The sequence below is a fragment of the Cystoisospora suis genome, assembly GCF_002600585.1.
Source record: "Cystoisospora suis strain Wien I chromosome Unknown contig_6990, whole genome shotgun sequence".
Lineage (NCBI taxonomy): Eukaryota > Apicomplexa > Conoidasida > Eucoccidiorida > Sarcocystidae > Cystoisospora > Cystoisospora suis.
The window spans coordinates 2,360-18,185 of record NW_027159777.1 but is presented as its reverse complement, the minus strand read 5'-3'; the positions used below and the strand labels follow the sequence as shown (position 1 = coordinate 18,185).

Below are 15,826 nucleotides of genomic sequence, written 5' to 3'. Positions count from 1 at the left end.
GGAGCTCCCTCCTCTTCCGCAGGAGCAGCAGGAGCTCCCTCCTCTCCCGCAGGAGCAGCAGGAGCTCTCTCCTCTCCCGCAGGAGCAGGAGGAACTCCCTCCCTTTCTGCAGGGGCAGCAGGAGCTCCCTCCTCTCCTGCAGCGGGAACACCCTCCTCAGTTGTAGGTGGGACAGCACGCCCTGCAACCGGAGGAAGGGCTGGAACTGCTGCTTCCTCTTCTGCCCCTGGAGCGGCACCCGCGGGGTAAGGTCCGGGGAAGGCGCCTTCCTGGAAGTACGACGCTAGCTGTGGATTCAAGGTCGTTGCCGTGGAGAAGAATTCCGACGGCAGTCTGTCCTTGTACGTGAGATAGAACTCTCCGTAGAGTGATGGCCGGTCTGGCTCCGGGGTCGAGTCGAAAACCCATACTGCGGAACCTCCAGTCAGCGCTTCTACACCTACAAAAAAAGAGATTGACGGAAGTTGGGCGGTCTTTTGGCCAGGCACTCTCGGCTGTACAACAGACTGGTTAACCTCGCACTTGCGGGTATGAGAAAATCATGCTTACTATTCAAGGCCGCAATGAAAGCTTCGACTTCTTGCTTATTTTGCGGGAAGTGTTGAAGATCCCATCCAAGAAGAAGGTATGCGTTTTTTACAGCGGCAGGGTAGTTAACCAGCAGTTGGGCGTAGAAAATAGTGAACTGCTCCCTGGCGACTTGCCATTCTGCAACAAACAACACAAGTGATCGGTGAGACGAGCGCATGTAAATAGCTTACGAGGCGCAAGGGAACAGATGTGAAAGACCCGGACAACCCGGTAGACTAAGGCTTACCACGTCGGTCAATTGGTCCCATGGGCACCGGCATAGAATACCAGGTCACTGCATCGAAAGACATCAGAAGACTTTGTGGCTTGCTTTTTCAACGCGGTCTCTACGTGAGTCTGAGAAGCAAACCCAGCACGAACGTTCAAGAAGCAAACCAGGAGCGAGACTTACCATCAGCTAAGAGTGATTCCTCGTCCTTCTTCGGTGTTTCAGCTGCAATAACAGAGACACACTTTCAGCTTCTTCCGGAAACCATTCTCAAGTTCGACGAGCGAGTTGTTCGCGATGAGTTCTGGAGGTCTGGGCAAGCGTGCTCACTTAACTCACCCTCAAAATAGACTCTGAACTCCTCTAAGGAGGGATAGAAGCCCTTCGCTGCAGCAACGAACAGGAACACGTCAACTTGAATGCAGTGGAGATCTACTCCTGTTTGTAACCGTCCCTGTAGAAGCTCTAAATGCCGGAGGAGAGACAGCGAAACCACAGTCTCATCAGTCGCGCGTTCACTGAGCAAGCGACACAAGGTTTGGCGGCAGCTGGTTAGGACTCCGACAGTCAGACTTGCAAGCTGCACTGAGTCTTACATCTTTCGATCCCTGGAGCGAGTTCAGCTGGAGTTCCTCCTGCTCACAACAGCCAGTGAGTCGACATTGAAGCATTCGCCGGATCGATCTGACAAAACGGCAGCCGGCTTGCTGGAGAACAGGCCTGTACAGGCTGACAACTTACCGCTTGGAGATTGGAGACTCGGTTCGGGCACGGGTGTGAGCGATTCGGTTGAGTCTTCGCGCTCCTCCGGCAAGGTCTCGGTGGCTCCATGAGGGGGGCTACCAGCGGCTTCTCCAACACGGGCAGGTGCTGCGTTGAAAGACACAGCCGGACACCCATGCGACTTCCCATTCCCGTAGGCTGCCGAAACCTGAAAGTTGAGTCCAGCTGATTGTCTTGGCAAAAACTTACGTGTAATCTCGTCAGAGGCGCTCTCGAGCTGAGGGAGAGAGGCTGCCAACAAATCAAAAGGCACAACAGGGGTTGTCAAGTACTGGCCCCGCAGATATCTTCCAAGTGTCTACATGACACTGGTTCTTACCTTTTCGTGGCGCTGGAGTCGGCGTTTGCCGTGGCGCCGGAGTCGGCGTTTGCCGTGGCGCCGGAGTCGGCGTTTGCCGTGGCGCTGGAGTCGGCGTTTGCCGTGGCGCTGGAGTCGGCGTTGTCGCGTATGCTAAAGCCGAGAACCCCAAAATGAGGACTCCGGCAATCCGCAACTTGGGAAACATACTTCTTCCAAGGCCGCCTGCCATGCTGGAAACAACCGGTTTTTTTGTTTGGCAGGTTGTGTGAGGCCGCGTCCAGAACACGAGTACGTGGCCGGCACCCGTAACGAGACTTCGGCGAGACGACAAAAGCCACTAACATAGAAAAAGATTTTGGGATCTAGAAGCCTAGAGAACCAAGCTAGCAGTGCAGCGGTCAGTGTGGCTGCACGTTCCGAAAGAACCCTGTTCTCCGAACAAGAACACCACAAGTCCGTTGAGGCCGAGACATCTTAGCACGTGCGCTTGTTACAACAAGCCATCCGCCGCTCCGCTACCCGGGGAAAAAAAGGTTTCAAGGTTGCGACTGCGCCGTTCCTCTGTGTTCGCACTTTTTCTGCATAAATACCCCGTGGCTCTAGTGAGCGTCAAGACTATTTCCGCCGTATGTCGTCCGTCTTCCAGACTGTTCAGCTGCTTGATACCGATAGAATGCAGACGGGTGAGTCGTAACTGTGCTCTAAAAGGTCGCTCTTGGTTCGTTTTGATACCTGATCGTCGCCGACATCACCGCCGTTCCATTTGACTGCTCGGCGCATACCGCTGCCCACAGGCCGTTCGCATCAAAATACCTCAGGCTTTCGACTGATGTAGTGGCCTGTTTCCAGAAGCGACAATCTCCCTCGGACTCGTAGCAGGGCTCCGGCTGCATTAGTTCTCGTGCTGTGCAGACGTAAGTGAACCCGCTCGACTTGATCGCGGGGCCTCCTCTCTTAGCGGGGGACGACTTCCCCTGCCTGCAGGACGCCGGCTATAATGTGCCGGGACATACCAAAACCGCCATTGCCTTCGAGTGCTGTGCGAATGCAGCCATCTCTGCGATGGTTACTAGGAGGGTCTTGTCTCTGGTGCTACCGTAAAACGTTTCTCCGTCTTACATATCGCACTTGCTTCTGAGGTTGTGTTCTAGAAGTTACACATATACCGGTCCCAGTAATCCTGGGGAGTACTGACACTCCGCTTGAAGTTTTTTTTTGCAAGGACGAGGTTCATCTGGGCGGTTGTCGAGTGGCTCCGGGCCCCGCGATTCGGTAGCGACTCGATCACGATAGTCTAGAGGAAGGAAGGGCACTACATTCGGCGAACTGGCTTCTTGTACACTCGGAACCATGCGAAGCTGCTGTTGCGAGAGAGAGGCACCCGACCCCAAGTCTACTCGCACGGACTGCAGCATCGAACTCGGCGAACCACTTTATGTCGGTACGCAACTCCCAGCCCCTAAAAGGAAATCAGTTACTTATGATCGCACTCTACACCAAGGTTGGATAGGATCTTTCACATGGTCCGAAGTCATCGTCACCGGGATCTCCCGTAGACGTTCGGACTATACACAGCGTCACTTGAACACAACGTGGAACGGTGTTTCGGTAGCACATCGACGTGCATACACCGCCAGCACAGCGGCTACTAAGTTCGGTTGTTGAATCAATACCTGAAGTGCTGCCACGCCGTCGTTTTTTTCAAGGTGTTGGTTGCAGAAGTGCTGTGATTTTCTTCCGGTCCGTAGCCGTTTTCATCCTCTGTGACCGACGTTTGCAGTACCGTGGACCGGATTAACCATGGTAGATTCTAGAACTAGCAGCTAGCGGTCCGTCGTTTGTACTAATTGAACAGCTCTCGCGGTGTGCGGCGAGGAATGCCATAGATTGCTTCGTCACTTTGCTGTGAATAGGCTGATCCCACAAATTTCTTATTAGGGGGTAACTCGAAATCCCTGGAGTGAACTGGATTCAATCCACGGTTCCGTCCTGGCGCAGGGAACTCCGATCGTTCCAATTCCGTTCTCTCTCTGGACGTTAACACGACGTCCCTTCTTTTTTTTATTCTAGCCGGTGTCCACGCTTTCGATCAGTTGGCCTGGGAACTCAACCCAATTAGCCGGAAAGGCGTCGTTCATTTTTCTCGTTTCGTTGAGTCGCATCTACACATCGGCACAACGGAGCACCGCGTCCCTCCTCGTGGCTGCTCTTTCAAATGAAAGCACACAGCAAACCTCAAACTCCGTTTTATTTCTTCCGGGCGAAGTTCCGTCCATGTCACGCCGCTTCGTCCGAGTAATCCGACAGGCGGAAAAGCAGAAGAAGAGCTAGTTTCACTCGGGTGCTTTTGAGGGTGTACGGGGTTGACGAGTTTTACTCTCCGCTGCTTTCGCTGTCCGCCACCTGAACGCCGGGAACTTTTGTCAATCGCGTGTTTGGCCGTACTCCGAGTTTTTCTTTGCAACATGTCGGACCTTTCTGACTTCTCCGACGCGGACTTCGATCTGTCCGACACTGACACAAAGAAAACCTCAAAGAGGAACGCTGCATTGTCTCCTAAGAAGGGCGCCTCACCAACTAAAGATAAAGGTAAAGCTGCAGACAAGAAAGACGAGAAAAAAGAAGATAAGAAAGACGAGAAAAAGGAAGACAAGAACGACGATGACAAGAAGGATGACGACAAAGAAAAAGCAGCATCGAAGACCGGTACGACAGCCGCCAAACCCAAGAAAGCAGGTTCACAGGACTCAACAACTGGAGTAATCTCTCCCCCGGATTTCTTCTTCAGCAGTATCGTACATGATGGCCAGATCTTTCAGGCTCGAAAGGAACATTTAGTCGTTGAGCTAAATGATACAATCTACATCTGGGGAGGCGTTGAAGAAGATAAAATCTTCGACGACCTCATCAATTTTAACCCCGTCACCAACACGTAAGCCGGTCCCCCCCTCGTCTTTCCTCCTTTCTTCTTCTGTCTTTTTCTCTTCCACCTTCCTCACAACCCTACACTTCCCTAGTGTGTTTTCAAGCTGAGGATGTATCTCTGTCTTTCTCTCTTCCTCTCTAGGCGGGAGCAGTACGTTTCATGCCTGGTGGCGTACTACCAAGGTAGCGTCTGTACTGAGCTTCTTCTTTGCCCCTCTTCAGAGGCCTCCTGCTAGACTATGTTCACAGGAGAAGGAATGTCCCTACTCTTAGGTGGTGCAGAAATATTCTCTTAGTGTTGGGTTCATTCATGTTGTAGCAGGTTACTGCATCTATCCATCTCTGTCCAGTGTATTGTCCCAAGAGTGAGTGTGCTCCTCTCACGATGTATAGCACTCCAGGCCGTCACAGGAGATAGTAAAGAATTGTTGGTATAAGATATGATGACTCTCGTGTCTCTTCTTTGATTCCGTCGCTAGAAGCCCTTTCTCTCTCATACCTGGGACCGGGTTGGGTTGGAGTCTAGAGCTTCGCCTCTTATCCACCGGAGACTCATTTCTCGACTCTACTCGAACACGCTGTATGTCGTCATTCAAATCTCTCGAAGAACTCTGACTTTCGTTTGATCTTCTAAGGAATCTGTCATACATCGTTCTTATATTATAGTCTTCTTGTGTCACTCTCCCCGAACCGATGTATGCGTGCGTGTATATCTATATCTATATATATGTTGGTGTGTGGTTTGCTGTGACGTCCCCTGTAGCTTCAACTCTGTCTCAGTCCAGGGGACCGGCCCAAGCGCACGTGTGGGTGCATCTTTAGTTTCAGCAGTGAGCGACGACGGTCGGAAAGTTTTGACTTTATGGGGCGGAGAGAATCAGAACAGTGAGCTAACTAACCAGACGTGGAATTTTGACACGAAGAGTTGCAAGTGGACGAAAGCCACGACCAAATCATCTCCGTCGGCCCGAAAAGGCCACTCAATGTGTGTTTCCGGTGAACTGCTCTACCTCTGGGGTGGTATGGATGCGGGAGGTGTCAGAGATGATGGATACGTCTTGAAAGGAGGTAAGCTAACCTACCTGGAGTCTGTTTGATTAACCTCGCTGGCAAAGAAGATCGAGATCGACCGATTTTCGTTTCGTCCAAACTGTATGCATTTGTGGGAGGGGAGACGGCTTGGAGAGTGATGGGGATGAATGTCTCCTATCAAATCTCCTATTCAATTTTGTTGACGGGTGTTTGTATTCTTATGGCTAAGAGAAGAAGGTCTGTTGGTCACTATAGCCTTGAGGTGTGTTGCGATCCGTAGAGTCGTAGGTAAAAGTTATGTTAGACCAGTAGTGGAGCACATTGTTCCATCGGCTAACAGTCTAGTTGTCTGTGAAAGTGAAACACAACAGTATTTGCGTAGTGCCCTAATAGTACAACGTCTAAGCGCGCGATTTCAGCCTCGACACCCCTTATGAATCTCATCTTCTCTTTGACCCTGGGCACCCAAGTGAGAGTCGGTTGGCCGCCGTCGCTTTGGTTCGTCTTCTGTATTACACGCACCTTGTGCTGATCGTCTTTCCTCCTGGAGATTCTCGCATAGCTGGTACAGTACCTAGGACACCGGCGGGGTGCCGGTGACAGATAGTCGACATCTATACTGAAGGGAGTCTGACAGAATGTCCCAAAAGAGACTGAGGCAGTCGCTGTTTCGCGTCACTTCACACGTGGTTATGTTTGTCTTCGCCTCCTGTACTTCATTGAGCTTGTGAATTCTCAGGTCCCGCCCTGTAGCTTCTCTCTCCTCCCTGTGTATTTCCTCGGGCTTGTAGATTCGTGGACGAAGCTGAAGGGAGACGGACAGCCTGCGCCGAGGTGTTTTCACACGGGGACCATGGCCCCAACTGCAAGCGGTGACTGCATGTTCATCTTCGGTGGAGACCTAAGTGGGGGCGGCCGCCCGACGAATGAGCTCTGGCGTTACACTGTGAAAGGTTCGCGGTGGCAGCTTATTGATGACGCGAGCGGAGAGGCCCCTGTTGCCCGGTTTAAGTGAGTTCAGGGAGATGAGTAAGGTCGAGTAACTAAGAAGAAACGCTAAGAAATTCCAAAGAAACTCCAGTCATAGGCTTCAGATGTGAGCGCAGTTGACATACACTGCCGTGTTGCTGAGGGTCAGGCTTGGGATTGGCTCTCGTGGTATTAACTGGCGGCACCCGTACATATTTTTGTTTGGTTCGCCTGGTCAGAGGCAAACGCTTTTCGACAACGGGGATCGGTGAGAGGGACTTGGGAATGATGCGACGGTTTTCAGTGCGGAAGGAGACATCCGAGAAGCAAGAGGGGAGAGCTAGTGTACCTAGACCCACCGAGAAGGGCTGCCTAGATAATATAGATAGATAGATAGTCAAAGAGTAGGTGACAGTGTGAGAGCGAGCTACTCAACCGGAGAGGCGGGGGTCGTCTAACAGTCCGTACACCTCGTTGTAAGAGGTTCTCTGGTGCTGGGTATGTCCTCGAAATATAAGTGAATATAAGTCAAACGCTACGTGTGACGATGGCTTTCAAAACGTTCAGGCATGCTTCGGCTTTCTACGATGAGCGCATTTGGATATCTGGAGGACAGACCGCAGGGTGGTTCAGCACGTACGCGGTATCTGGTGAGGCATGGACCAACACCGGCACTGCTAGGGATGCAAGTGTTTTCGCCGGGCTCTCTAGGAAGACGTTTCAGGACGTCCCTAGGAAAGACGTGTGGGATACGGGGACAGGGACACCTGAAGTTCACTCCCTCATGGGCCGGCGATGCGGAGGGGTGTCCCGTGACAGTGCGGTTAGTAGCGAGGCGAAGCTCCCGGTTTTGTAGTAAGACAGTGAATGGAGCGGTCCACTTGGTGAGGAAATGCGGGACCGACTGCTAGTCGTGGTGCTTAATAAGGGAGTGCACAGCCAGAGTGCGTATGGCGACGCAAGTCAAGAGAAAGCACGGGTCACAGACGAGGGCTGTGGCTGTACAACCTCTATGCCATCGCCGGCGGGCGATCCTGTTCTGTCGCCGCCGGTCGGCGTTCCTCCTCACGTTGGCTCTTTGGTTCTTTTCAACGAGTCTTGAAAGCTTGGTGTCCTTTCAATGGTTCAGATTTCTTTGTCTACGACGTTTCCGCCAACTACTGGTTCAAGTGCGACGTGGCTGCGAAGCAGCTGGGCTATCACGCGAACTTCGGCTCCCTGGCTCTCGTGCCACAGAACAAAGCTCTGTATATTTTTGGGGGCAGTGACTCCTATGGTAAGCGTCGCTTCAGAACGGCCAAGATTGTATAGCAAGTTCGTGTCAAAGATTAGGCCAGCATAGAAAGTGAACTCTTACTGTCCAGCAAAGGCGCAACTGTGGAACACAAACATAGCGTGTTGACGTGTGGTGAGGCACATTCAGATGGCAATGTGATCGGTTAGCTTTTCCGTGATAGCGGAAGGGCAGCGCTGTAGGGGCGTGCGACTCTCTCTGTGCAGAGAAGTGGGCTCTCGAGGAGAAAGTAGAGCTCTGACAGTTCCGCGAAAACTCTAAGGTCTTTGTGTGTATGGACTTTCTCGATTCACAGGGAAACCAACGTCAGACGTATACCGGCTGGCGCCCGTGTGTACGACGGTATCAGTGTTGGACCTGAAGCGGGAGCTTACACAGACGACCTTGGAGATCATGGAGGTGAAGTCGGAAATGGGCAAGTATGCAGCGTCGGCTGACCGAGTCGTGAACTTGGTCAATACCCTTGAGAACAGTGTGGAGTCAGTCTTAGGAAGAATGGAAGGTGTGAACAAGAATATAGAGGGTTTCCAGGTTGATCTGAAGACCCTTGCGGAACACAACTCAACTTACCACGAAAGCGTAGAGCAGGTGCGGCAGCGCCTGAACGGCTTGGAGCAGAAGCTCACGTCCTTGGCTCAACTGGAACGCAAGTTCGAGATCATGGAAACAAGCATACAGGACATTCTCAGAAAACTAGATGAAAAAGCGGAAGCGAGCGCTGTCCGAAACATCGCCAACCGACTGAACGTCGACTGAAGCAGAGTGAAAGGCGGGGAAAGAGAAGGGTTGACCGGATGTCTTTCTGTTCATTGTCAGGAGGGGGGGACAAAAACATTCTTTTCATGTTTTGCTTGCGCGTCTTCGGACCAGGAAGCACTACAATCGGGATTAGGAGACTGGCTTGCGAGTTTTTTTTGGCTCTTCTGCCTTTGCTCCTCTTGCGCCAAGCAGCCTCACCGCGTCACAATCGACCGCTGGTGTCATTTTTCCTTATGGAGCAGTTGCTTGCCTGCAGCGTAGATTTGGTGGGTGAGGGCCACGCTTTCATCCGTCTAGAGTTTTCATCTAGGCAACACAACAAAGGTATATCTAACTCCTAATTCTTATGCCGCTTCCCCCGGCTTTTTTGCGTGGTCTTCAGGTTTTATGATGTATGTTATGGTTGTGTACTTCTTTCTCTAGTGAGGTTGTCGGGGGGATCCCGAATACGGCTGTTCATTTTGAAGTCGGAGAATGTAGTGGGGGAGTTGTCTGACCGTAGTTCGTGAAGAGGGTATGGTCATTAAGACGCCGGCCAAACCAGGCCGCTACAGGTGAAGCGCACCTTTGCAACAAAGAGAGAGCTGCCGCTGTTGTGCTCTTATGACTGTCCCGTCTCCGTGCCTGCAGTTTCTGCCAAGGCCGAAACATCTTGCGCCCGGTAATGTGATTCGTGTTGAGCCCGATTGTCAAACGCGATATGCTCTGTTGTTTTGTCCTGGACGTTCGGTTGAGTGTGCGCCCCGTCTCAATGGTTATCAGCTACGCTGGAAGTGTCGAAAGACATCCTCGCCATACGGCGATATTAGTACGCCCTTTCGCTGTCCCTGTGGGGGCAGACAGAAATCTGCTTCAGTTCACCACTGCAGGCCGCACGATCTGTGGGCGAGGCGACTGGCCTTTTGATCATGCACTGCGCCCCCTTCAGTGACGTTGGAAAGTAGTCTGACCTCGCGGTAGATTTGACAATCACTTTGCCTCAGCCCGGTATGGCATAACTTTCGGATGATGGGTGTCTCCTTTCTTTTTGTGAGTCGTTGTTGGGGGAGTTGTGCACCCATGACGATCACACAGTGGACCCGTGCTAGCCACCTGTCGAGGCTCTTTCTGTTGTGCAACGGGGCCACACCAGACAGAGTCTGGGACGAGATGAAATCAACGGGCCTCGACCGCCGTCCGTTTGCTGCGGCACAGCGAGCACCGGGAATGCCTGAGGCAGTGCCTGGAATCGAAAGCGATGACCGAGCGGTTTCTTGTGAACGCCCACGCAAGAGAAAAATTACGTGATACTAGACAGGGGAAAGGCCTGACATCTTCGCAGGAGCGCGTTTCTCGACAGTGAATGCATGTCTCTTTGCGTTACATGGACCGGGCACCCGCTGCTGTGCGCTGGAAGCCGGCTTCCACCGTTCGCCGTGGTCGCCCCCTGTTCTCGGAGCAACCTTGGTTTTGTCTCATGACCGACATAAGAGTTCGGCAAATTATACACACGGCCACGCTTAAGAGTGTACGCCGGGACACGGATCAAACTCCGATCATTTTCTATGGTCGAAGCCCAGTTGGGCTGTGCTCATGTTGTGGTCGGACACGGACAAGCCGGCCGTGCGCTCCCGCATTCGTATCTGCGGCGAAGCTGGGACGCCAGTCACTGGAGGTGGGAGACACTACCGCGTCTGTCGAGACATGCTCCAGCCACTCCGGTGAACAACCAAGAACGGAATCTGCCTGTCCTGTCACTTCCCATTAGCCATGGTGGAGAAGATACCATTCTCCCCGTTGCAGCGGATACCCGCAAGCAGATCCACGCGGGAGTTACGTGTGCGCACCATGCTCTGGTGGCTCCGGCTCATCTGAAGCCTCGGACGGCAGTCGCCGAGGTCGTCGGCTTGTTAACAGTCACAGTCTAAGTCAATACACGAACGCCCAACAGACTCTGTCCCCCCCGCCCCAGTCTTTGCTAGGAAACAGAAAGTCGTTCTCGCTCTCATACGGTCCCACTGGGCCTCGGTAACAAACTAATTTTTCCCGTTTCACCTAACTCCTTCCGACTTTCTCCGGGCAGCGCAAAAGCTTTTTGTCAGTGGTTGAGACACGTCCAAGGTGAGATCCACGGCAGCACCTGCAGAAGTGAGATTCAATGGTCTCGCTAAACCCGCGCCGACGCAGCGGGAAAGGGTCGGCAATGCTGGGAACACTTCGCGTTCTTTTGGGGCCCGGGAACAAAGGACTCACAGAACCTGGGGAATTCTGGTGAGTTTGCCGGAAGGTACTGCACCTGGAATCCAGGTTGCCCGGCGCCGGAGAAAAGCCTGAGTGGCTTTGGTGTGTCTGCGCTCTTGCGGCTGTTCTCTCCCCGGCAGCTGGGCGTCGAAGACGGTCGTGGCTCGGCTCGCCGCGTGCTTTGAGGTGCGAAGCCGGGGCCAACTTGTCTCTCCGTGGAGAGGCACTGTCCCTTCGCTTCGAGCACCTTCCTTTCAGTAACTGTAACTCCTGAATCTCTGTTGAGGGTGACACTCTCAGAAGAGCGGACAGTTAACTCTTCTCTCCTTTGATTGGCCGCCTGGGAATTTGGCGCCCGCCCTCCCCGTGCAGACGCAGCGGCACGAGGTGCCCGGGCACTCGTTCGGAGCACCAATCTAACGGCACAGCGGCCCCCGGGAGCAGATCGAGTGAGCCGTCAGGACCAAACAGAGATGCTTCTCTACAATTACCCCGGCACACGGTCACCATAAGCAGTCTTCTTGCAGACCGGTTGAGTGAAAGGAGGGCGTTTTTTTGTGCTGGCCGGAAGGGATTCCGTCACTGCAGACTTAAGAGGTGCTGGGGGAACTCGCGCAGACGTCCTCGGGCCCCGGCCTTCACGCGAGTAAAGCCGCGTAACTCTGGTTTATAATTCCAACAGTTCACATTGTTGTTAGGTGACAGGCGGAGTGCGAGTGCATTTGCCCATTTCTCATTTTTACGGCCAGTGACGTCTCCATTTTTGTCACCGGTTGGGTCACCTCGCATGGGAGTTCGAGGTCCAGCTCTGGCCGTCGCGTCGACTGCCCTTCGTGCTGGGCTTTCCTTTCGTCTGCCCGAGCTTGGAGCGTTCACCACACCTCGCAATGGCTTTGCCTGGTTCCCAAGGATATTGTAACTTCCCCTCCCCCTCGCGAAAGTAAGTGTGCTGCGTTGTGGAGGCTGTGTCCTCGATAGTGTGACCTCTTACGGTGTTCGGCGTGGGTCTAAACGGCCAAGTTTTTTCGGAGACTACCGGTGTCTTGCCTGGTGAAATTGCTAACGAGCTCTGAGTCGTGTCCGGACACAAGTTCCTTGGGGGAAGGAGGCTCGACAGTTGTGATGGAGTGCGTGACTACAGTAGGCAATGCGCGGTTCCTCGGTGGCGGGTGGTGCTGGAGGACGGCAGTAGACAGCAGCCGGACGCGATCGAGATATTATGGGTGTGTCGAACGCTAGGCTGGTACGGCACATACGCTCAGTCGCGTGTCAATGATGCGTTCAGGATGGCTAGTTTTAAGCCAAACTTTCCAGCAGGGGTTCCCGCTGATGGACCTTGCCATCCTTGCATCCTCGCTGATTCTGCGATGCTCCCACTGGACCGCAGTTACCTGACTCGCCTGAACCTGTTTGTCAAGTTTTATAAAACGAAGATGTGCCCCTTCTTCAAAAAAAAGCGTTGTGAATGGGGACCCGACTGCAAGTTCGCTCATGGCCGCAAGGAGTTACGATCGGGTCCGGATCTCTCCAAGACCAAGATGTGCCCATCCCTCCAACGAGTGAGACAGCCCGCTCTGCCTTCGACTGCCCAAGTGACAAACTTGGGCCTCAGCCGTTTTGTCGCTACAGTTGTCTCTGTTGGAAGGCTCGGTGGACCGCACACTCTGGTTTCACTAACACAGCGGAGACACAGTGGGCTTTGGATGGCAGAGACATACGCAACCAGGAGCCGCGGTAACCGAATCACGAAGTGCGCTCTGTGACTGAAGAGGACGCCAGTGGCGGCACTCAAAGGCCGTCGTCGACTTGGTTAACTTCGCCTTTGTGTGCTATCTACTGCCTGTAGAAGGGACGCTGTGAGAAGGGGACGGCATGCCGGTTCGCACACCGCCAAGAAGAGCTTAGAGCGACTTCGGATCTCTACAAAACCTCTCTTTGCTATCCGTGGATGCTTGGTTCCTGCCCCGCCGGAACCCAGTGTCGTCACGCGGTAAGCGGGATCTGTCGACGTGTCAGCAAGACACCTGAGTTTGACGAGCTCAGTGAGATGCGTGGAATGTTCACTGCAGTTCTTCGGTGCGCCAGCAGTTTCGAGACGCGGCACCCGGGAGAGCTGGTAGAAACTGTTGCGCCTCAGCCATACCTGTTTCTTTGAGTAGACCTCATATGCTTCTGCCTGGCCAAGAGCTCCAGTTGTCAAATGTCCACTTCAGTACCGCAGGGGTTAATCAGTTTGATGAGCCAGTATAGACCAGATCGCGGCTAGGCCAGTCGGTGCGGACTTCAGAACAAGCTTTAGAAGCGACTGGAGGACTGAACCAGGCGTGCTTGATGTCGACGAGGAGAGGGAGAAGCATTCACCTGTTTTCTTACATGTGTGGGCATGCTTGCGTTTTTGTAGCACGGAGAAGCCGAGCAGCTTAAAGGAGTCCGGAGGCGGATGGGGAATTGGGATAATCCTGCAGCTGTGCCGTTGCCTGCACTTACCAATGGCTGTGAACAAGCCGGTGAGCCGACGACTACGCTGCCGCCAGCCAGCAGGTATTGAGTCACCTGCTCCGACGTTCTTGACACGAACTTCACTCTATATTCCTTTTCCATAACAGCGACGAATCCCAAAGTAACTCCGTAGCGGAAAACGCTCTCACCAAGATTCGCGCCTTAACGCCAGACTGCAGTAGCCCGTGCGAACTACCGAGTTCAGTGTCTCCCGGCAGACGAAATCACCGTGTGGCCTTCTTTCTATGCTGCTGGTTGCCCGCTGTCATTTCTCCCCCCCCAAATATCAAAAACGGCAGTTGTAGGCAAGGGCGCGCGGCGCGTACTCATGAAGTTATCTCCTGGTTTCTATACTTGAGCTCTTGCTACTTCGCACGACGAAGAGTTCGTAGCAGCCAATAGAAAACATCCTCACGGGTGGTCGGGGACAAACCTGGGTTTCGGACGAAAGAACCGAGCTTCCCATTGCCTATTTTACGATCAGAGTATGGCTTACTTGCATGTTTTCAGCTCCAGCGCAAGCAAGAATGAGGTGTCCATTGGAGACCCCGCCGGTGAACGTACTTCCGCCTCCGCCTAGTAGCGCAAACGGCAACGATGAAGTCGAATTTTGTGTTCGATTCAGTGTGCCGCGCGGTGCCTTTGTCCGACTCAATGGCCTGCAGTCTGACAGGGTAAGAATGCCTTCTTCGATTTCGTTGCTGATGGTCATTCGAGGCCTGTCTGCAGGGACACCTTTTCACGTTCGCCTGGTCCATGCAAAGCTAGTTCCTTACAACACGACTACCTGATCACACCAACAGCCCCCGAGGGTACCGACTGCCAGGGACCAAAGCGTTGAGTCCCGGGGACATCCTGCCTTTGGCTCGAAGTGTTCTGCCCGTTGTATTTATGAACCGTGTGCCCCAAAGAGACAGTACGGGTGTTCTAAGCGTAACTGCTGTCAGCTTGTGTCTGCCTCAGGGCCCTCACTTACAATCGGAGTTCGACATGGGTAGTCTCCGCCGCAACGACTCGAACGTCGAGACGTTCTTGAGATCTGTGGTAGTAGTGCCACCTGATGTACCACGGACATTTCCAGACTACCCGTCAGTGGAAGTGCTTCCATCCACTTCTCCGAGGGCCACTGCACCATGTGCGCCTCATGGCACCATGAGCACAACTCCTTCTCCTGTGGCCCAACCCCAGCCTGAAGAGCTCTCTACTGAGCTTCTGCCCAAGTTTTTATCTTCCGGGCTAGACTTTGATGTGCCGTCCTCAGAGCGAGAAACAACCTCACCAAGTAGCGGTGCGAGCGCGTGCGACCCTCTATGCGACTACATGTCGAAAGCGCCTGGTTCAGCCCCTTTTCTAGGACACGAGCTTCGTTTCTTACCTTCGAGGTCACCAAATTGGTGATGCGGTAGACCCCCGCCAGGCATTGAAGAAAACCGGATTTGGTCGGCTGCGGTCTGCCTAGAGCGATGGTGAAACAGGGCCAGCAACACGCGTGAGGCTGGAAACCATTCATTTTGACGGTTCTGAAGCTTTCCCGATATCTGGGACTGGTTTGTGTACTTGTCCGTGTTACAGTACAATTATTTTTGTTTGCACTAGGGGCCGTTCCCCGGGGAGAGACCAACCCTCTCGGAAAGAACGCTCGTCACTTCGATGGGGGGATTCGGTTACCGGGTTCAGTGCGAAAATGATTTGGGTCTGACAGAGCGGTATCAGGCAAGTGGTGCTGCCGTTAGATGCCTGGGCCTTGGAGGCTGGCACCCGTCACCCCTTTACCCCGCTTTGCGAGGTAAGTCATTGGAAGAACGGCGCGGCCCTGGGTTTTCTGTCACGGTGGTGTCGAACTTCTGAGGTGCGCCGCTGCCTGACTTTTTTGCGTGGCTTACGTAGGCTTGGAGGTTGTTTTTCTGTCGCAAAGCGAGTCATCAGTGCGCTAAGTTGTCATAGTCGTTTGTTTGATCTGCCACTTCTTATTATGACTTGGTTAGGCCGAGGGAACATTGTTTCTAGCATTCACTAGAGTGTTTCAGCTACTTTCTGAGCTCCCGGACAGCCCTCCAAGAGCCGAAAACCGTTGCTTAAGTGGAACACGAAGAGGGCGGGGGGAGGGGGGGATGATGGGTTCCTACTACTGTTTACCACAGCTCGTCATCCAGCGGTGTGTTCAATCATGCGCGTATCGCCTCTGGAGAGCCCCCCGTCCTTATTAGTCTCGCTCTCCGATAACTCCTGTCCCCCCCCCGCCCCC

At 53.5% G+C, this 15,826-nt stretch overlaps 3 protein-coding genes across 3 annotated transcripts in view; 2 read left to right on the top strand and 1 right to left on the bottom strand.

Annotated features, from left to right (window-relative positions):
• Positions 1-2: 2 nt before the first annotated feature.
• Positions 3-1,814, bottom strand: CSUI_010243 (rhoptry neck protein ron4; the record flags this gene model as incomplete). The annotated part of the gene is made up of 6 exons (XM_068070348.1): positions 3-439; positions 550-708; positions 983-1,024; positions 1,139-1,264; positions 1,541-1,669; positions 1,772-1,814. Coding segments are annotated over 6 exons (936 nt in total), but the record flags the coding sequence as incomplete, so codon positions are not given.
• A 1,740-nt stretch (positions 1,815-3,554) lies between these two features.
• On the top strand, positions 3,555-9,678 carry CSUI_010242 (kelch repeat-containing protein). Its single transcript, XM_068070347.1, has 6 exons — positions 3,555-4,815; positions 5,572-5,876; positions 6,632-6,851; positions 7,377-7,459; positions 7,939-8,085; positions 8,399-9,678. The coding sequence occupies exons 1-6, from the start codon at positions 4,349-4,351 to the stop codon at positions 8,857-8,859; spliced, it is 1,683 nt and encodes a 560-aa protein (XP_067917678.1). The 5' UTR covers positions 3,555-4,348; the 3' UTR covers positions 8,860-9,678.
• A 1,656-nt stretch (positions 9,679-11,334) lies between these two features.
• CSUI_010241 (zinc finger (ccch type) motif-containing protein) overlaps positions 11,335-15,826 on the top strand; it is a 5,164-nt gene continuing 672 nt past the window's right edge. Inside the window, exons 1-6 of the mRNA XM_068070346.1 lie at positions 11,335-12,022; positions 12,368-12,641; positions 12,929-13,072; positions 13,484-13,589; positions 14,092-14,255; positions 14,545-15,826. The exon at positions 14,545-15,826 is cut by the window's right edge and continues 672 nt beyond it. Of these exons, the coding sequence (XP_067917677.1) occupies positions 11,970-12,022; positions 12,368-12,641; positions 12,929-13,072; positions 13,484-13,589; positions 14,092-14,255; positions 14,545-14,979 (1,176 nt within the window). The 5' untranslated portion in view covers positions 11,335-11,969 and the 3' untranslated portion in view covers positions 14,980-15,826. The remainder of the gene's footprint in view (positions 12,023-12,367; positions 12,642-12,928; positions 13,073-13,483; positions 13,590-14,091; positions 14,256-14,544) is intronic.

Coding starts and splice junctions, on each gene's coding strand:
- CSUI_010242 (XM_068070347.1), top strand. CDS start 4,349: ATGTCGGACCTTTCTGACTTCTCCGACGCGGACTTCGATCTGTCCGAC. Junction 5,877..6,631: donor TGGATACGTCTTGAAAGGAG/GTAAGCTAACCT, acceptor TCGGGCTTGTAG/ATTCGTGGACGAAGCTGAAG. Junction 8,086..8,398: donor TGGGGGCAGTGACTCCTATG/GTAAGCGTCGCT, acceptor CTCGATTCACAG/GGAAACCAACGTCAGACGTA.